The 22284-nt window shown below is 36.0% G+C and overlaps 1 protein-coding gene across 1 annotated transcript in view; it reads left to right on the forward strand.

Annotated features, from left to right (window-relative positions):
• Nucleotides 1-872: 872 nt before the first annotated feature.
• The window catches only part of LOC141511879 (T-box transcription factor TBX19-like), a 40214-nt gene continuing 18802 nt past the window's right edge, over nt 873-22284 (forward strand). The window contains exon 1 of the mRNA XM_074220878.1: nt 873-1069. Within this exon, the coding sequence (XP_074076979.1) occupies nt 873-1069 (197 nt within the window). The remainder of the gene's footprint in view (nt 1070-22284) is intronic.

The following is a 22284-nucleotide window of genomic DNA, read 5'->3' on the forward strand; positions in this document are numbered from 1 at the left end:
GTAGATAAGTAAAAAAGGACAGTTTTAAGAAGGAGAAATAAGTGATAACTATAGAGATCAGGAAAGACTTTCAGTAGAGCTCAGAAGGAAGCTAAGAAATGATCATGAGAAGGCTAGGAGGGTATGCAGACGTATCTAGTAAAAAACCTGTACAAAGACATGAAGACACGGAATGTGAAGTATGATGTATAGAGAGGCGACTGGTTTAACTGGCACACAAAGCCCATGAAAAGGACTGATGCAAAAAAAATTTGGAAAGCCGGTCTGGCATCGGACAGTGAAGGGTTTCAATGCCAGACTGGAAGGATGGCATTTGGTCTTAGAAGAACTAAAGATTCTGAAAGTGGAGAGTGACACAGTCAGTTTTGTGCTTTAAGGAGATTATTTTGGCATCAATTCCTCCAAGGGTCTGACTTCTTTAAACTTTATTACACATAGGTGTCATATGCCAGTAGCCTTACACAAACATGATTTCCCTGTATTGTTTCAATCTGGGCCGGGAACAATTTTCATTAATGGAAAAATGGTCCTCAAACACACCGATTAGCCCTCTTCAGGTACAAGGAGATAAAAGCCTGATAATTTGAATGGAGTACTCTTCTTAAATGTCTACTCTATCTGTGGCAGCCAATGGGAAAGTCTGGCTCTCTCCCACCTGATCCAATGAGTAATTAAGAGAGTTAAAAAAAAGACCTAAACCCTTAACATGCTAGTGGTGTATTTGCTGACTTTAAGGGGAATCAGACAAGGAGATCAAGACTGAGCAAGGGGCATCACCAACCAGCTAGCCAACTGCTTCAGTTTGAGCTTGCTTAGTAGGAGAAGTGGCCGTGTTAGGCTGTCCAAAGAAGTTGGTGAGGAGCAAAGCCACCATGAGCGACCAGGGTGGCAAGAATACCAGTGACTGCACAGTTTCCCGCCTGCTCAATGTGGTGGAAAGTGAGCTCCAAGCAGGGAGGGAGAAAGGGGACCCCACAGAAAAGCAGCTTCAGATAATCCTGGAGGATGCAGCCCTTTGGCAGAGATTCAAGGAAGTCACTAATGAAATGATTGTGACCAAGAATGGCAGGTGAGTTGATCCTCTGCCTTGTCCAGGTTGGGTTGGGAATTAAAATATACCTTGAATATTGAACAGGATACTTGCAGCCTTTCAAATAGGAACAGTATGTGAGCTGATTAAACACGGTCATGAGAACTCTATTGAAGTGTCCACCCTGTTTCTCCTCCCCTCCATCCTCAGGCTAATATAATTAATTTCTCAGTCAGCATTGTAGAAAGCTGGGAGAAGATGGAAGTCTGAGTAGTCACCTGTCTGAGCTTTGTTGGGTAGATTTGGGGAAATTGTACAGGACTATCGATATTAGAGGAAATATTATTCACAGCCTTGAGCAAGTTGATGGAAATCTTAGGAAAAAATTAGTATTCATTTTCAATACACTCTGAGCAATCTATAATGTTCTTAGAGAGAGTTAACTTGGTCTAAGTTGAAAATCCATTTGGTTTCAAATGCTAAATGTTACTGTCTGAGCAAGGCAAGCTTGTCAAATTTCTTTGACTTCTGGAGAATGGGAAGCAAAAGCCAAGTGGAGGTCTTTTCCTGTATGTTTGAGGTAAGTATTCACTAGTTGCTTTGGAGGGTGTATATTCTTCGTGAGGACATGGTTCTCTTGCTAGTTGACTGAATTCTAAAATGTCAGATTGCATCAGGTTACCCAGTTGGAAATGATCTTTTATGGGTGGTCCAAGAAAGTGGATTCTAGCAAAACCAGGGGATTTCAAGTGAGAACAAGAAGCTTTCGCTTTGTGAAAGCATTATGAAAGGAAATAACTGTCTTATTCAAAGAGCAAACTTGCCAGCCATTTATTTTAGCTGATGACCCCCATGGGTCAAGAACCTTAAGAATCTCAGACTTTAAGAAGTATCTGTATCTACAATAGCTATGGCAGTTCCCAGGGTCAGAACCAGAGAGAGAGAGAGAGAGAGAGAGAGAGAGAGAGAGAGAGAGAGAGAGAGAGAGAGAGAGAGAGAGAGAGAGAGAGAGAGAGACAGAGAGACAGAGAGACAGAGAGACAGAGAGACAGAAGACAGAGAGACAGAGAGAGAGAGAGAGAGAGAGAGAGAGACAGAGACAGAGAGAGACAGAGAGAGACTCACAGAGACAGAGACAAAGAGGGAGAGAAAGAGACAGAGAGAGACAAGAGATAAAGACAGACAGAGACAAAGACAAGAGATAGAGACAGTCATAGAGAGACAGAGAGAGATAGGGAGACAGAGAAATAAGGAGGAGACACAGAGACAGAAAGAGGTAGTGTTAGAGAAAAATGAAAGTCAGCTAGACATCAGCAGGCTACTTTTTCTTGAGTGAGATACCTATATTTTTGGCTTTCACTTTATATTATGAATATATGCATGAGGGTTTATTTATGTAGATACTTGTGCACATATAAATAAAATGATTTCTTCCTTGTACCCTTGTGGAATTTGAGTTCAAATATTGTGTCTTGAAGGTCCTTCTTAACGAAAAGGATTAAGCCATATTTATCAAGGGGAATAATGCAACTTTAATAGGAGGAACAATAGTCAGGCATTTAATTTTGCATTTTTGCTGTCTGTACATGTTTAGAAATTTCCCTGATTCTCTTCCCTAACATGACTATTGGATTATTTTAAACATTTTCATTTAATTTGATTTTAATAGCCTCTTTTCTCTTTTGTTAATCTATGTTTATGTTACACTATGTTCATTTTATACAATGTGTTCACTGCCTCAGACTAGTTGCGTGTCTTTGGGTAAATCTCTTAATACAATCAACCTCAGTTTCCTGATCGGTAAAATACAGAAATAATAAACGCAACGTTTTGTTTTCCCTTACTGGAAAGAAATGGAAGTTGCTGTTTGAATCTGGGAGGTTCTTATGTTGTAGACTCCTGCCCTTCTCCCTTTCTGTATAGAACCTGACAAAATAATGTATATATATATATTATGCATATATTATATCTAGAACTTGTTCAGAATATGTTGCTGATGATGACAGCTGGAATTTATGAAGCACTTGAAGTTTGTAAAATACTTTGCAAATATTTCATTTTATCCCCATTTATCAGTCATGATCAGTCCAGTTTTACATATAAGGAAACTGAGCCTCAGAGATATTTAAGTGATGACTAAGGTCCCACAGATGATCCAAGATTTCAAGTCTTTATCTTTTAATTCCATATATATATATATATATATATATATATATATATATATATAAAGTTTTTGCAAGGCAGTGGGGTTAAGTGGCTTGTCCAAGGCCACACAACTAGGTAATTATTAAGTGTCTGAGATCGGGCTCAGACACTGCTGCTTGGGTCCCATAGATGGAAAGAATTGTTAGTATATATGTTTCAGCAGAGAATGAATAAAAGTATTTCACAAACTATTAAGCTATTAAAACTATTAAAAATAATTTAAATGGTTGAAGTTGAATTTGAACTTAGGGTGTTCCTGACTCCTGATGAAAGGGGGGAAAAATCAACTTCAGGTGACTAGGTGGCATCATACAGGCTGGACCTGTAGTCAGAAAGATGAGACACCAGCTGTTTCATTTAATCTCTGCCTCAGTTTCCTCATGGGTAAAACGTGGATAATAAGACCTACCTTGCAGGGCTGTTGTGAGGATCAAATAATTTAATATTTGTGAAATGCTTTGAGAGTTTTGAAGTGCTGTATAAGGATTAGTTATTATTGTTATTACTTTCTTAAAGTAGATGATCTTTTTGTGTCATGAACGGTCAGTTTGATACCATAGTGAAAAAACATAATTTTGTTGTAAGGGTCAATTTGACTCAGAGAGTGAAGGAGTCAAACTTTGCTGCTCTGGGATTATGGTTTCTAATTCCAGGTTTGAGGTCCTTAGCAATTTTCTTTACTTTTTAAAGTCTTTTGTCAATTGCTAAAATGGATTCACTCCCATTGTACATGATAATATGTAAGGAATAAAATAGAAAAGAGCTGGACTTGTGATTGAATTACTTTAGGTTCCAGGTGGACAAAATCAATCTTCCTATGCAGGCTGGAACCTTCTCTACATACATAGTCTCCCAGAGTTGCTTTGAGGATTGGGATGTTAAATGACTAGCCTGGAGTATATTTCAGAAGCACAACTAGAACCGAGCTCTTCCTGGCTTGGAGGCAGGTTCTTTAACTACAGTGTTGATCTCTTTTCTATGAGGAACGACTAATAAAAACAATCATAAAATGTTGACAAATGAAAGAAAACAATCCCTTAGTGTAGGGGGAATCACTGCTTTGGAAGTCAAAGGAGCTGGACCAGAGTCCAGCTCATGGCCCTGGGCAAGTTACTCACCTTACCAAACACCATTTTCCTCACCTGTAAAATCTATTAAGTCATATTTGTACTCCCTACTTCCTTCTAGATATTATTGGAAGGAAGGGGCTTGTCAACCTTGCTGTTTTATGTAAATATTTTTCTCCCAAGAAGGTTTTAGGGTGATTCTTCCTAATTCCAGAGGTAGTCCTTCTGAGCAAGTGAGAAAGGAAAGCAAATAGAAAGGAAATGAATGGAATTAATCCTGGTTAAAGGGAATGTTTAGAAACACATGAATTCTCAGTATAAAGGTACATAAGGGGACCAGAAATAAGTTGAGACAAATATTTTAAGATCTAAATTAGTCATTTTATTTTAAAATTCATTTTAAATCTTCATTTTTTGAAAATTTCAAGTTCCAAATTTCCTTCCACCTCTTTTCCACCCAATGAGAAGGCAAGTAATAGTATATCAAGAATATATGTGAAGTCATACAAAATATATTTCCCCATTAGTCATTTGCAAATAAAATAAGAAACAAGAAACTTAAAGAGACTAAAAAAGTCATCTTTAATCTGCATGCAGAATTTGTCAGTTCTCTCTGGAGGTGAATAACATGTTTTATCATGGATCCTTTGGAATTGTCTTGGAACATAGTCTTGATCACAGTTGTGTCTAACTCTATGCGACCCCATTTGGGTTTTTTTTGGGTGAAAATATAAGAATGGTTTTCCATTTTCTTCTTCAGCTCATTTTACAGATGGAGAAAGTAGGGCAAACAGGATAAAGTGACTTGTCCAGGGTCACACAGCTAAGTGTCTGGGGACAGATTTGAACTCATCTTCTTGACTCTAGGCCTCAGTGATCTATACCCTGAGCTATCTGGCTGCTCAGTCATAGTAGCCAAGTCTTTCACAGTTGATCATAATATTGCTTTTAATGAAAATTGGACATTTTATAATAGGGTTCTACTATTCTATGGCTGCCTAAGGCAAACTGCTAATTTGATCCAACTCAATATTTATTAAATGACTACTATTTGAGAAAGGACTGATCTGAGAGAGAGAGAGAGAGAGAGAGAGAAAGAGAGAGAGAGAGAGAGAGCCATTACTCATGGGAACTTTGAAATACGAATATTGTGGCTTTTCCTTTAAGTGTGATAGTTGATTTTATTTATTGTTTTTAATTTTTAAGATAGTTGATTTTAGAGAAAAATTCACTAATAGAACTGAAAGAATAGAAAGTATAATACTAAGTATTTACATAGCTTTTTAAGGTTTGCAAAACTCATTATAAATATCTCATTTATCATCTATATATAAATATCTCAAATATCATCATCTCCATTTTGCAGATGAGGATACAGAAGTAGACAGAGCTTCAATTATTTTTTTCAGGTTATAGACACTAAATATGGATTTGAGCTCAGTCTTACCCTTTCCAGCTCCACACTCTCTCTACTTTACCACCTGGTGTTCTTAGGTTGTTACTTAACCCAACATTATGTGAAATAATCCTACCCAAATCTTTTTTTTTTTTTGAGTCCAAAGGTCAGAGCTCTTCACTATCTTTATCTATCTATCATCTATCTATCTATCTATCTATCTATCTATCTATCTATCTATCTATCTATCTATCTATATCTATCTATCTATCTATCTATCTATCTATCTATCATCTATATATCTATTTATTTTTTTTTAGGCTTTTTGCAAGGTAAATTGGGTTAAGTGGCTTGCCCAAGGCCACATAGCTAGATAATTATTAAGTGTCTGAGGCCAGATATGAACCCCAGGTACTCCTGACTCCAGGACCAGTGTTCTATCCACTGCACCACCTAGCCACCTCTAGGGCTCTTCACTACCAATATGCTTTTTTAAATTCAATTTTATTTCATTTTCTATTTCAGATTTTTCCTTCTCCTCATCCAAACTTACATAATTCTATCAACAGTGCATTAATGTACCTATTTCCCAAATCTTGCCTAACATTTGTTATTTTCAGTTTTTGTACTCAGCCAATTTGGTAGGTATGAGGTAGTACCTCAGCATTGTTTTAATTTGTATTTTTCTAATTATTAGTGATTTAGAGCATTTAAAAAAATAACTATTGATTATTTTAATTTTTTCTCTGAAAATTGCCTATTCATATCCTCTGATCATTTCTCAATTGGGGAATGTCTTAGTTGTATAAATTTAACTCAGTTCTCTCTATATTTTAGAAATGGGACTCATATGAAAAACTTGTTGCAAGAAATTTTCCCATTTCCTGTTTTCTTCCAATTTTAGTTGTATTGATTTTATTTAGGCAAAACCTTTTTAATTTCACATAATCAAAATTATCCATTTTGCCTACCATGAATCTCTCTATTGTTTGGTCATGAACTCTTCCCCTATCCATAGATCTGAAGTGTAATTTCTCCCAGATTCTACTAGTTACTCCTTATGTCTAAATACTATGACTCTTTTTTTTTTTTTAGCAAGGCAATGGGGTTAAGTGATTTGCCCAAGGTCACACAGTTAGGTAATTATTAAATGTCTGAGGTCACATTTGAACTCAGGTCCTCCTGACTCCAAGGCTCTATCTACTGCTCCACCTAGCTGCCTCATAATGCAACTCTTTTGAATTTATCTTGGTATATATTTTGTGAGATGCTGATCTATAGATCAGTTTCTACTTTTCAATTATCCCAACATTTTTGACAAAGAGTGAGTTCTTATATTAATAGCTGAGATCTTTGGACTTATCAAACATTAGGGTTCTGTGCTCATTGCTTCTGTATATTGGGCACCTAAACTCTTCCACTGATCAGACTCTTTATTTCTTACCTAGTCCCAAATTATTTTGATAATTATATCTTTGTTGTATAGTTTAATGTTTGCTACTACTGGGCCTTTTTTCCATCCTCCCTCCATAGATTCTCTTGATGTTCTTGATCTTTTGTTGTTCCAGATGAATTTTGGTATTATTTTCTAGCTCTATAAAGTAATTATTTTGTAATTTGATTAATATGGCACTCGATAATTAAATTAAATTAGGTAGTATTGTTATTTTTATTATATTTGCTTGGTTTACTCATTAGTAATAGATATTTTTCCACTTATTTAGATCTGCATTAGTGTGATGAATGTTTTGAAATTGTGTTCATATAGTTGGATGCCCAAGTATTTTATATTATCTGTAGTTATTTTAAATGGAATTTTTGCTTCTGTGTCTTCTTCCTGGGTTTTATTCTTCCTGCAGAGATTTTGACCATTTGTATGGATTTATTTTACTTCCTAAAACTTTGCTGGAATTGTTGTTTCAATTTTTTTTACTTGACTCTCTAAGTAAATCATCATATCATCTACAAAGAGTGAAATCTTTGCTGTGCTTATTTCTTCAGTATCTTTTTTTTGTCTTATTGCTATAACTAGTATTTCTAATACAATATTGAACAATAATAGTGACAATGGACATCTTTGCTTCACTCCTGACCTTATTGGAAAGGCTTCTAAGTGCTTTCAAGTGCCGATAGTGCTTGCTCTTGGTTTTGAATAATACTTATCATTTTAAGAAAAGCTCTTTGTATTCCTGTGCTTTCTATGATATAATATAATATAATAATTTATAACAAAAATGGGTGTTGAATTTTGTCATAACCTTTTTTTGTGCCTATTGAAGCAATTACATGATTTTTGTTGTTTTCATTGTTAATAGGGTCAATTGTGCTTATATTTTTCACAATATTGAATCAGCCTTGCATTTATGGTATATATTCTAGCCTGGTCAAAGCATATGATCATTGTGATATATTGCTGTAATCTCTTTGTAAGTATTTTCTCTAAAATTTTTGCACTAATATTAGATAAATAGTGTATAGGTTTCTTTTTATTTTTTGACTCTCTAGTTTAGGTAACAGGACCATATTTGTGTCATGGAAGGAATTTGATAGGTTGCTTCTTTACTTAGTTTTTCAAAATAATTTATGTGTTATTAGAATTAATTGCTTTTAAAAATGTTTACAGAATTCACTGGTAAATTCATTGAGTCATGAGTATTATTTTTAAAAGACAGTTCATTTATGGTTTATTTAATTTCTTTCCTAAGATAGGGTTATCTAAATATTCTATTTCCTATTCTGCTAAGCTGTACAACTTAAATTTTTGTTAATATTTATCATTCATTTTATAAATATTCATTTATTAATTTCACTAAGATTGTCAGTTTTATCAGCATCGTTAGGAAAAATACTTCTTAATAATTGCTTTTATTACATTTTCAATTTTTTTCATAACTTTATAGATAGCTTTCATTTCTGTTTCACATCCCCCTCCTTTTTTTCCTCTACCACTCTTATTTGTCTTTAAAAAATGTTTTTTGGGGGATCTTTTTATCTTTTTCTTTCTCTTTTACTTTAACTATTCCAGGAGTTCTTGTTGGACTTGTTTCCACTCTGCATTTTTTTCTTCTTTGAGGCTTTGGTTGTAGAGTTTTTAAGTCATTACTTCTGTGCACGTCTCTTGAACTTCGCTGTTACTGCCTTAGTAGCTCTTTATGGTCAGGTTCTTTTTTATGTTTGTTTGCTCATTCTTCTAACCCATTTCTTGACTTTGGACTTTATATATACATTCATAGATACATACATACATACATACAATATATATATTGTATGTATGTATAAAATTTGGCTCTTATTCCTAGTGTGAGTCTGGGAGATGCCTGACACCTCAGCCTAGGGACCTGAAAGTTTTCAGTGCTTCTTAATGGTGTGATTTAGGAAGAGGTCTATACTGCCTTTATGGTCTGAGCTATGAAAGTTCCTGGCCCAGGTATGGAAGTGTTACCTTGTAGGTAACTGAGTTTCAGTAGACTGTTGTTGGACTCAGCTCACTCAGAGGTTCTGCAGGCTCAGAGTGACTGATCTGTTGACTCCCCTCTAGTTTTAATCTTCTGCCCTGATTTTTTTCCATTGAAGGCTTAGAAGTTAAGCTAAAGGTTGGAGCTGAGTTCCTGCTCTACTCCTGTGGTCAGAGCCATTCAGCCAAGTTTCTGGAACTTGTTTTGTTCTCAGTCCTCTGGTGGGGTTCTGTATTTGGTCCTGGCTGTGCCCTGGATCTGTGACCCAGAAGTGAGCAATGGGTGACAGTGTTGTAAGATGGCACCGTTCCTGATCCCAGAACTAGTCCAGAAACCCCCTGGGATGTCTTTAAGCCTGAGTGTTTCCTTTTCTTTTGCCTTATCTTGTTTTCCTTTCATTCCTTGGTGCATGAATGCTCTTGTCTTGCCCCCTTGGTCACTGCTCCAAGCTCTCGGCCAGCCACTATCCCAGTGTCTGAAGATCTCTTTGTTATCCTAATGGAAAAAATTATTCATTATGATTTTTTTCTTGGATTTTCCAATCAGATTTCTATCTGGCAGATTTTCTAGGTTGTAGTGGAGACTGACTGGGAGAGTGAGGCAAAAATATTTCTTCTTCTTCTTCTGTAATCTTGACTCTCTCTCTCTCTCTCTCTCTCTCTCTCTCTCTCTCTCAATACTTCCTATGCTATGAACAAACTTCATCAGTCTGTAGATTTATATATATAGACAGTCTGAAAAAAGAGACCCTTTTTTTGGAGATGTCCATTTCAAACATTTGACTGTTAGTATTTGATAATATTGGCATTTCCTCTGATCTTCTTTCCTTGGAACCTCAGGGAAGCTTTACTGTCCATCATTTGTTTGCCAGTAAAGAGAATATTAAGGGTTTTGGCAGCTGCTCAACCAAGCTATCACAAGGGTAGGATGGGAATCATCCTCTTCAAAGTACAAAGCTCATTGAGGAAGCAGCATAGGATTTTAGTACTTGAGTTGGAGGTGAGCCAGGCTATTGAGATGAATTCTCAGAAATGATGCCAGGGAAGGCGAAGTTCAATGACCTCAAACCTTGTAGGAGCTCTTTTTCATACCAAGTCAGGGAGATGGCTTCTTAAAGGTACCAGGCCAGGATCTAAAAGCCTGCAACCTTCACAAATGCTAAAAACTGGTATTCCTTAGAGTAGCTAGAGAGCTGAGGCTCTTTGGGTTAGAAGCTGGGGTAGAAACTGGGATAGAAGCCAGTCATTATTCAACATCTAGAGACAGGCAGCATAAAATATGCCATATTAAATGGAAAGTAATATGATAGTGTTGTAAAAAATATTGAAAATACAAGACAATATGAGAAGACCATATAGAGTGATCAAAGTATAATCAGAAAAGATGATGTATATATATATATATATGTATACACACACACACACACAAATATATATATATATATATATATATATATATATATATATACTTATGACAAGGTTATATAATTACATGCTTGAATCAATACCTACTTTATGAATATAAGCATATTTATTTAAGCCTTGGCTCAAAGGGACTCTCATGGATGGGGCTTTCTTCATTGGTATAGATCCATTGATTGATTAATGTTTTGTGTCTGAGAGAGGGATAGAATTGGTGAGAATGTAAGAGAAGAAATATATTCATCTTCTGACTTCCAGGTTTTTTTTTAATTTTTAAATTTATTTATTTAAGGCAATAGGGTTAAGTGACTTGCCCAAGTCACACAACTAGGCAATTATTATGTCTGAGGTTGGATTTGAACTCAGGTCCTTCTGACTCCAGGGCTGGTGCTCTATTCACTGTGCCACCTAGCTGCTCCTGACTTCCAGTTTTGAGAGAGAAATGTTGTTCTAGATTCTCTTCAGGTCTCTGGGAAAAAGCTGATATGATTGAGTGCTGGCTCTTCTGCCATTGCATATCTATGCTAAGTACAGAGGATACAAAGAAAGGCAAAAATGGTCCCTGCTTAGACTTTATTGGGGAAGACAACAGGTGAACAATTATGTACAAACTAGATATGTACAGAAGAATTTAAGATAGATCTAGAAGGGGACATATTATAAAATTTATTTTTATTATTGCTTCTTTGTTAACTTACTTGGTTCTATCTTTTTTTTTTTTTGATTTTTGCAAGGCAATGGGGTTGAGTGACTTGTCCAAGTTCACACACCTAAGTAAGTATTAAGTGTCTGAGACTGGATTTGAATTCCAGTCCACCCGACCCCTGATTCAGTGTGCCACCTAGCAGTCCTGGTTCTATCTTGTTAAAAGTAAATGATTTTATGTAATACTTTAGTCCTTATTTTGTATGGTTATTTGATTATTTGTTAATATTGATGGTTATTAAGTTCACAATAAAAAAAATTAGCTCATTGAAAACCTAGGCCATATCAGTTCTTAAGCATAAAACACACTAGTGCCTGGAGAGGATTTGAATATGGGATTTTATTCCCCATTTGTATCCCTTTGTGTGAATTAGAAACAATGAGGTTTGGGTCATACATCTGTATGAAAGTTCCTGGCCCAGGAATGGACCTCATGAAAGTTTTTCCCCTGTTCTTGTGTGCAATTGAATTTTGTGAAGAATTGTGGGATAATGTTGACAATAAACCTTTTGATTTGATTTTGTAAACATCTTGCCCTCCTACCCTTCAGTTACAACTGGACAGATGGGATTATGTGAGGAAGGGAGACTTTTTGATATCTTTGGTCTTGGGACAGATTTTAGAAAAAAAAATTTCTATTTTTCAGACTATCTTTCTCTGACATCAATCTGACTTCCCTGGGTGAGAGGAAAAAGAGCACATATAGAAGACAGGAAGTTCTGTTAAGGGAAGAGTTACTTGATCTTTCCTCTTTTCATTTAATTAGGGTGGTTTGAAGTTCAGAGATGACCTTATCCCTAGCTGTCAATGGGCTATATTTCATCCTGATCCATTCATTCCGTCTGTATTGGGCAGCTAGAACAATGTTTTAGCAGTACCACATTAGGTTTTAGGGGGAGTTATGGAAAAAAAATTGTAACTAGGATGGGGTGAGTGAAGCTTTTCCCAGGGGTGCCAAATTTTCAGGGTGCTAACAATACTTGAAGTCCTTCAGCAACACAGAAATAGGAGAGTTAATTACGTAATTATCTATCATCTATTTTAAAAATCAAAGCAACAAGCATTTATTAAATACTTTATTGCAAGAGGTCATTTCTTTCAAATGACTTTCTGTTCAGTTGGAGAGTCACACATACTCTCATCCTCTCTCTCCAACTCCATCTATATCGTTCTTTTGTTTGTTTTGAGGCAATTGTGGCTAAGTGACTTACCGAGGGTCACACAATTAGGTTCTGAAGGTGGATTTGAACTCAGATCCCCTTAACTCTAAAACCTGTGCTCCATCTATTATACCAAGTTTTCCCATATTATTCTTAACCTACAAGAGCTTCTTTAAGCTTCTCTATGAAATCTTTTCTGAGTCTCCTAGTCAGAAATGATCTTTCCCTTCTCTGATCTTGCTAAAGGTTAGTGTTAGTGAAACCCAGGCAAGGGCTGACTTCAATCCAAGGGAATGATGTAAATATTGTTCAATGATATTTGCTATGAGCTCATTAACTTTATCTTTAAAAATGAATAGCTTTAGTTTAAGAAGCATGTTATCTCAAGGATATAGCAAGATTGGTATTCACCTGGAGGAGAAGGATAGCTGCAGGAACACTTCAAGAAGGCAGTACAAGGGGATAATGGGCCAAGATGCTCAGATTTTGACTGGATCTCTGATATTCAAGTGCCGTGAGACAGATACCAGACAGCACAGGATAATCTCCCCCACCCCCTGGCCCCCACTCCAACCTCTTTTTATTCCCAATGGAACTCAGATAGTTTGTGAAAAGTTATACAAATCACAGTTTTTTTTTTTTTTAAAGCAGAGATATAACAGGATGGATGACATTTGGGAGATGTAAAGGAGGGGCAGCCCCAGAATGGATCTTGGAGTTAGCACAGTGCATAATGTGCTGGGCTTTGAGTCAGGAAGACCTGAGTTCAAATCCTAAAACAGACACTTATTAACTCTGAGTAAATCTCTTAACTTATTTATTTATTTAGTTTTTTTTTTTTTTTTGCAAGACAAATGGGGGTAAGTGGCTTGCCCAAGGCCACACAGCCAGGGAATTATTAAGTGTTTGAGACTGGATTTGAACCCAGGTACTTCTGACTCCAGGGTCGGTGCTTTATCCACTGCACCACCTAGCCGCCCCTCTCACTTAACTTCTTAATGTCAACCTCAGTTTCCTCATCTGTACAATGGGGAATTATAAATAGTATAGGATTTTTATGATAAACAAATTTCTGTTAGCTATTGAAATTCTTAATGATAATTACATGCTTCTGGGTCCAAAGGGGAAGTTCATTTTAACTTTTTATCCTTATTCATAAAGCTTTCAGTCACAGATGGGCAGATTTAATAAAGAATGTAGGTAATTGCAGCTTTCCTCTGAATTATTCTCTGATCCTGCCATTTGGACCATGGAACAATCAGAATTACCATAGTACGACCCCACCTTACCCCATTTTCACAATCTACTGTTCCACCCTCAGAAACTTGCTAGATGTGTGACCCTAAACAAGTCACTTAACCTCTGTTTACCTTACTTTACTCAACTGTAGAATAGGGATAATAAGAGCATCTAACAGGGTTTCTTTAAGGATAAAATAAGATAATATTTGTAAAGCACTTTGTAAACCTTAAAGTCAATCAACATTTAAGTGCATTGTGCTAAGTCCTGGGGGTGCAAAGAGAATCAAAAGACAGTCTCTGACCTCGAGGAGCATTAAACAGTTGGGGGGGGGGGGTGGGGAGACACCAAGCCAACAGGTAAGTACAGCGAAGGTATGGAAAGGATAAATAAGAAAAAATTAAGAGAGAGAAAGTATTAGAGTGAAATTAGAATGAACAGAGGTTTGGGTGGACAAGGCTCCCTGTAGAAGATGGGATTTTGTTTGAGATTTAAAGGAAACAAGGGAAGCTAGGAGGCAGAGAGGAGAAGGGAGAGAAGTCCAGGCATAGTGGATGGTCAGAGCCAACTCCCAGAGCCAAGCATTGGATGAATGCCTTGTTCATGGAGCCATTATAGAGAGACTGGAGGTTATTATGAATATTATCCCTTAGAATTATTTATGAATGTGATTTTCATTTATCTAGTACTTCACATTTTCAAGATTTTAAAAATATGTATCACATGAAACTAAGGACTCTAAGTTGCAAAAATTGTGTCAAACTGCTTTGATATCACTGGAAGCTCCTTATACCCATGAACTCAAATGTCCAGTAAGAAAAAAAAAATATATGTGTAATATACTCATACACACATACATATATAATATATAAATGTATATAAATATACATAAAGTTATGTTTATGTGTATATAAATATTTATATTTGTATATGTATGTGTTGGTGTGGATTTGATGTTGAGTTGTTTAAATTGTTTCCTACTCTTTGTGATCCTATTTGGGGTTTTCTTGGCAAAGATAGTGGAGTGCTTTGCCATTTCTTTCTCTAGTTCATTTTACAGATGAGGAAACTGAGGCAAACAGGGTGAAGCTCAGGGTCACATAGTAAGTGCCTGATGCCAAATTTGAACTCATGAAAATGGGTCTTCCTGATTCCAATCCAAGTGTCTATCTACTGTTCCAACTTTCTCTCTCTCTCTCTCTCTCTCTCTCTCTCTCTCTCTCTCTCTCTCTCTCTCCCCCTCACACATATCCCCTCCACTCCCATTGAAGTGGTTGATATATATATATATATATATATATATGTATATTTAGATATATACTGTCTATATGATGTATACATGTATGTTCTTCTGTAGGTATATAAAATATGCATTTTCTTTTATATTATAGCTATTTTATTTATGTCTATACATATGAAAGGAGCAGCTAGGTGGCTCAGTGGAGAGAACACTGACCTTGGAGTCAAGAGGCTGAGAGTGCTAATCCAGCCTCAGCCACTTGACACTTACTAGCTTTGTGACCTTGGGCAAGTCACTTAAACCTGATTGCCTTGCATCCAGGGGCCTCTCCAGTTGTTCCTATTCATATCCAGATGACTCTGGAGGAGAAAGTGAGACTGGTGAACTTGCGCAGCCCTAACTCACTCAAATAGAATTCATGTGCTTGTCATGACATCATCTCCCTGATGTCATTCACGGCCTTCTTTGAGAACAATGGACAAACATCAATCACATATGCACATATATTAATATATATTATATATATACATATATGCATTTCCTTATGATTAGATATTTTATATGTATATATTCAATATATATTATATATGTACAGTTATATATTTTTATGTATATATTAATATATATTTTTCATTATCATTATAGATATTTTCCTGATGATTGAATCAAGTTCTATAATACCTCAAGACCTCCTTAATGATATCCACAGCCTTTCAAAAAAGAGATTGGCCTGGTATTTCACTCAGGATAAAAGAGGTACATAAAGTATGGATAAGGCTGAGATTATCACATGTAATTGAATGGATTTCCCATTGAATTAGTCTTTTAAGCAGATGTTTTGAGTAACCATGCCAGATGGATGTTAATCCAGGCCTAGAACTGAGAGTTAACTCAAATGAATTTTGGAAACTCTATAGTAGAATCCCTGATCCTAGCTTCTTCAGTGTTGTTTAATGTGACTCCTAAAGCCTCAGTATTCTCCCAGTGAAGCCATCATGGAATATTAGGAGTTTAGAGCAGTCTTATATGCAGGTGGTTAAAAGGATCACAGAAAGATGAATGGGGAACATGTGTAGACTGGATGCATGTCACCAACTAAGACTCATGGAGGAGAAACATAAAGGACTTCTTGTATGATCAGAAAAAAGGTGGTCGGTCATGCTGCAAGAATTGGGTGTAACAGATAAGTAGCCACTTTAAAAGTGAAATAGCCAGAGATTCAGAGCAAAATTTCCAGCATAGTGGGCACATCCTCTTTAGAGGATTGATGAAAAGAGAAAGGTCAAGACTTTCACAGGAGGAGAAGGTATGGATGGGTTGCAAACTGTGCTAATGGTCTCCTTATTGGACTTATCATTTTTCAGGTGAGAAAGCTGAGAATCATGGAGATCGTGACTTACAAAGTTTCCCATTTTAGTAAAAAATCGAAGTTCCACAGTCCCTGGTACAAAGTAGATGCTTAAAAATGTTTCCCTTGAACTGTCTTCTGACTTCATCTATACTTTTTCCTTTTATTCCCCCTTCTCTCTCTCTCTCTCTCTCTCTCTCTCTCCCCCTCCACACACACACCTACATATATATGTATACACACATATATATGTATATCTCATGCCCTATTTTAAAAATGAACTTTTTCTTTCTTTTATCTTAATAATATATTTTGCCCAATTATATGTATAGTTTTCAACACTGATTTTTGTAAAATTTTCTCCCTCTCTCTTCCCTTGCCTTCCTTTTCCCTAAGACAGTAAGCATAGAAGTGGAATTTATTGACATTTAAAATTTTTCTTTGCCTTTATTTCCCCTTTATCCTTTCCCTTTTCCTGCCTTGAGAGCTATTCCTTGTAACAAAGACTTTGGGGAAAGAAAGAGAAAAGATGTTTATTTGATTATTTGATATATTGGAAAAAACCATGGTATTGTAGATATTGTTCCACACCTTTGGACTCATCTCCACATGGGAGGTAGGGGGAATATAACATGATGACTATTCTCCCTTACAGAGATGATACAGAATCTCTGTGAGGATAGGAATTGTGTTGTCTTCTTTGGAGATGAGGGTTCATGTTGAGCAACATAATGATAGAATCTTAACATTTTGAAGAAACCTTAGAAATCATATATTCCAATTGTGCATAGTAACAGCAATATTGTATGATCACCTGTGAATAATTTAACTACCTTCAGCAATAGACTTATATAAGAAAGTTCCAAAGAATTCATGATGAAAAATATTATCCATCTTCAGAGAAAGAGTTGATGGAGTCTGAATACAGATGGAAATACAGTTTTTTAAAGCTTATTTTTCTTGTTTTTTCTTTTGGTCTGCATTTTCTTTTACAATATGATTAATATGGAAATGTTTTGCATGCCTGCACATGTATGACATATCAAATTGCTTGCCTTCTAAATGAGGGGAGAAGGAAGGGAATGAGGGAGGGAAAGAATTCGGAACTCAAAGTTAAAAGAAAAAGAATGTAAAACTTATTTTTATATGTTATTGGGGAAAATAAAATATTGACATATAGTAAATAAAACAAAATTTTAAAAGAATATATATATCCATAGATAAATCATATAGTTTATACTCCTATCCAATGTAAGAATTCCTTCTATAATATCCCTGAAAAATTGATCCTTTAGTCTTTACCTAATGTGAGGTATGGGGCCATTGCCACTCATCTTGACTTATGTCCTGCCACTGGACTCCATTGACTCTGGAGGAGAGAGTGAGGCTGATGACTTTGCACATCCCTGCCTCATGTCATTGGTCCTCTTCAAGAACAAAGGATGAACAAGGATAACGACATGGAGTTCACTACCTCCAGAGGCAACCCATTGCATTGTTGAGCAACTCCATTCATTAGAAAATTCATCTTTATACTGAGCAAGAATCTGTCTTCATTTTCTATCCAATGATCCTGATTCTGTCCTCCTGAAGAGAATTATCAAACTCAAATAGAAATGGACTTCCTGTGGGCTTTATATTGACCTAGAAAAATCACAATATTCCCTATGTTGTATTTTTATTTATTTTGTTAAACATTTCTCAATTACATTTTAATTGCTTTGGTCCACATTCAAGAAATGATCTGGCACCTTTGCTCTTCAGCTAAATAGAATAAGTCAACACTATTTTTCACCTGTAAGTCATTCAAATAATTAAAATTAGTGATTACGTTCCTCTTTAGTCTTTTCTTTTCCAGAATTATTAATTGTGAGAAAGTTGTAGAAAGCATCTGAAGGAGGGATAGATTCAAAAGGTGTGGAAAGAAATCTTAGGCCTTATTAATGTTGAATTAAGACAGCCAAGTCCATTTTATTACCTACCAATTTATTAACTAACCTCTTTTTGCTATCTATATAAATTTCTTGTGAAAATATTCTATAAATCATATGGTATATCTTTCCTAAGGGTATTTGAAAATGATATTTTACAATAGATCACATCTTTACCATTAGATAATTACACATCAGGTAAAGACTAAATGATCATTGTTTTCAGGAATTCTATAGAAGGAATTCTTATATTGGATAGGAGTGTGAACTATATTATTCATACATGCATGGAAAGAGTTGGAGAATGCAGGATCCCAGTATCCTTATAGTTTGTAGAGTATTTTTTAAAAATGGTATTTCATTTGGTAGAGCAAAATGCTGCCTAAAAGTCTCTCTTCCAGAAAACTTTCACCCTTATATCCATTAACATTATTCAAAATTTCTTGAAGGAGATAATAATAGTGATAATCCTGTTTAATTCTGGAGGGAAACTCTTGAGGTAGATCTACCTTTCCTGGGCCTCCTCCAAGTGTACCATGGATGACGATGTTACCCTTTCTGCATATGTGTGACGTCGGACCTGCTCACCTGAGTCCATCCATGTTGATTGATTTGTATCTTCACAGAGACAAATTTTCTAAACACAAAGTTGTTTTTCTAACCTTAATGGGAAGTGGAAAGGGAGGAGGAAACTTTCAGGTTCTTATGTTAAACCTTTCCTATAATCACTTACATTGGTCTTTACCTCAGACTTCTAGATGAGATCCTTCCCTGTGATTTCTCCTCTTCTTCCATTAGGTAGGTGAATAGTGACCTTAATGGCTCAGGCTGTTCCTCTCCGTTTTCATAATATCCTTTACCACAGATCAATTCTTACTCTTCTCAATTTGGGCCACTATATATTACTAGGTGGCATTATAACAATTTAGAAAATTGTGACAAGAAAATTAAGTCATCAGCTGTAATAGCTTTAAAAAAATGTCACCAACCCTTGAATCAGAAGTTCCTTTCTGATATGATTGTACTTTGGGAAGTTCTCACTTCTCTGCCTTGATGCCCACCCAGATGGAACATGAGAATATCAGTATCTGGTACTTCCCGGAGTGTGGGCTCCCCTTACAAACACTCAGGGAATGTGTGTATGTGAATGTGTGAGTTTACATATACAGATATACATATGCCCTTATACCTATATACATATGTATATAATGTGTATATATAACTATATATGCATACATACATACATACATACATACATACATACATACATACTGTATAACTTTACTGCTTCATGGAAGGTTTCTCCACCATTACTGGTGGCATTCCATTCTCTTTCTCTGATAGTTCTTCTCACAGTCTAGCTCTAATATCAATGTACATACTTCCTGTCACATTCTTTATAAAGGTCAAAATATTCATTGCTGCTTTTCACATATGGCTCTCCACCTCTCATATTTGTTCCTTTGTTGTTCCCCCATGCCTGGAATACATCATCTTTTCTTCGTAAACTGGATGGGAATTTGGAATATTCAGCCTCTTAGGTCTCTTCCAATCTGACAAGCAATGACTTTGGTTTTAAGAGAGACCAGAAACATGAAAATGTCTACATCAATGAACTTCATACAATGTGACAACAATTGAGAGTCATCTCTGTGGATGATGTTGGTGCTCATTGTTAAGTTTGGTCTTATATACATTTAAGCAGAATAGACTTCCACAGTTTATTTGTACAGTAAATCAATTCAGTGAACACTGAGCATTCTGTATGAAGAAGTTAACTGGTCACTGAGGGTTAAGGGGAAGTTGCTGTTTAGTTGTTTTTTTGGTCATATCCAACTCTTCCTGACCCCTTTAAGGTTATCTTAGCAAAGATACTGCAGTGATTTGCCAATTTCTGCTCCAGCTCATTTTATAGATGAAAAAACCTGAGGCAAATAAGATCAATGACTTCCCAGGGTCATACAGCTGGTAAATGTCTGAGACTGGATTTGAAATCAGAAAGATGAGTCTTCCTGACTTCAGCACCTTCTCTACTGAGCAGCACTATCCTGAAGAAGTTTGAATTCCAGTAAGGGAGACAAGACCAATTCAATTCCATTTAATAAACATGCCAGGGATGTGTGTATACAATATGGGTGAGAAGATCTTAAAATGAATCCTCTTAGGAGATAAGTACTAAAATCCATATTTAGGCCAGTAGGTCGCATGCCCTAGTATTTCTTCAGCAGGTAAAAATCTAGAGGCAGGAGAAGGGATGCTGAATTTGGCATCAAAGACCTGGGTCTAAATTCCAACACCATCAATGACTATGATGGACAAGATACTTTATCTGCTTCATCTGTAAAAATTGAGAGGTTTGATCAGATGACATCTAAGGTCTCTCCTAACCTATCATGCAAAGTGTGCCTCCTACCCCTCTTTTCCATTGTGGTAAGCTTTTCCAGGGCTTACGACCAAGACTCTCTTTGAGACATTTTTTTTCAACGACATTTGGCCATATTTCTCCCCTGAAGCACTCCAACTTGTTCTCTGATTAATTTAGCACTCTGCTATTGCAGGGAATTAAAAACACAACAAAATAATTATCTGAAGCTTTTAAAAAGTTCCATTTTTCTCTATAAATTTCCAACTACTTGTCTATAGCTAAATTTTAGATCTGAATTATTTTATCTTTAAGGGCAGCTAGGTGGAGCTACAGTGCACAGAACACTGGCTGAGGAATAAGAAAAATGATACCAAATCTGATTTCAGACACTTCCTACCTGACCAAGTCACTTAACCTAATCTGCCTCAGTTTACTCTTCTGGAATAATAATAGCATTACCTTGCAAGGTTGTTGTGAGGATCAACTGAGATCATTATTGTAAAATGCAAAACATAATGTCTGACATATAGTGCATACTCTATTAATGTTAGCTAGTATTATGGCCACTACATTTAGCCAAGAGAGGCATCTGTGGAGAAGATTGGGGCCATTTGCATTTGACTGTGTGATACCAGGCAAGTGACAACTTTTCCTTCCCTTAGACGGCTGTTTAAGGTTCAGACAAATTGCCATTCTGCATTAGTGGAAGGAATTTCCACACTGGTAGTTTTCTGCACTGAAAAAAAAAATCTCAGACTGGTTTCATTAAAAAAAAAAAAGAGAAAATTGATTGTGTGTCATGATTTTATGTCTATTACTTGTTAGAGTTAAATAAGTGATTATTTTATATATTATGATTCTCTTCTCTTTCTTATTTTCCCCCTCTTTTTTGTTATGTTATTATAGTTATTCCATGACCCTATCATTCCTATATTTTTGTGGAAACTACTTTTTTTCTCAATATTTTTTATATGATTTGATGATTGTCTATTTTTTTTTGTTAAATTCTCTTTCCTGGGGCAGCTAGGTGGCATAGTAGATAGAGCACCGGCATTGGAGTCAGGAGGACCTGAGTTCAAATCCGGCCTCAGACACTTAATAATTACCCAGCTGTGTGACCTTGGGCAAGCCACTTAACCCCATTGCCTTAAAAAAACCAAAAAAAAATCAAAGGAAATTCTCTTTCCTTGAGACTGTATTTGCTATTTTCTCAGTTGATGGACAATATACCTTTAAAAAAAAATTTTTTTTTTAGGTTTTTGCAAGGCTTTTTGCAAGGGTTAAGTGGCTTGCCCAAGGCCACACAGTTAGGTAATTATTAAGTGTCTGAGGCCGGATTTGAACTCAGGTCCTCCTGACTCCAATGCCGGTGCTCTATCCACTGCACCACCTAGCCACCCCAAATATACCTTTTATATTTCGTGAATTCAGTTCTTAATTTATGATATTACATCTTTGAATTATTTCCTAAAAGCAAAATAATTTGTTGGTGGCTGTTGAGATGTGTCCAACTCTCCCACAGTGATTTGACATTTCCTTTTCTAGATCATTTTACAGTTGAGGAAACTGAGGTAAACAGAGTTAAGTGATTTACTATGGATCACACAGTAAGTGTCTGAGGTTAGATTTGAAGCCCCCTAGTTTTCCTGATTCTTGGTTTTCCCTCTATCTATGGCATCACCCAGCCCTATAAGGAAACAATATGAATGACTTATTTTTATA

Source organism: Macrotis lagotis, chromosome 2 (genome assembly GCF_037893015.1).
Source record: "Macrotis lagotis isolate mMagLag1 chromosome 2, bilby.v1.9.chrom.fasta, whole genome shotgun sequence".
Classification (NCBI taxonomy): Eukaryota; Metazoa; Chordata; class Mammalia; order Peramelemorphia; family Peramelidae; genus Macrotis; species Macrotis lagotis.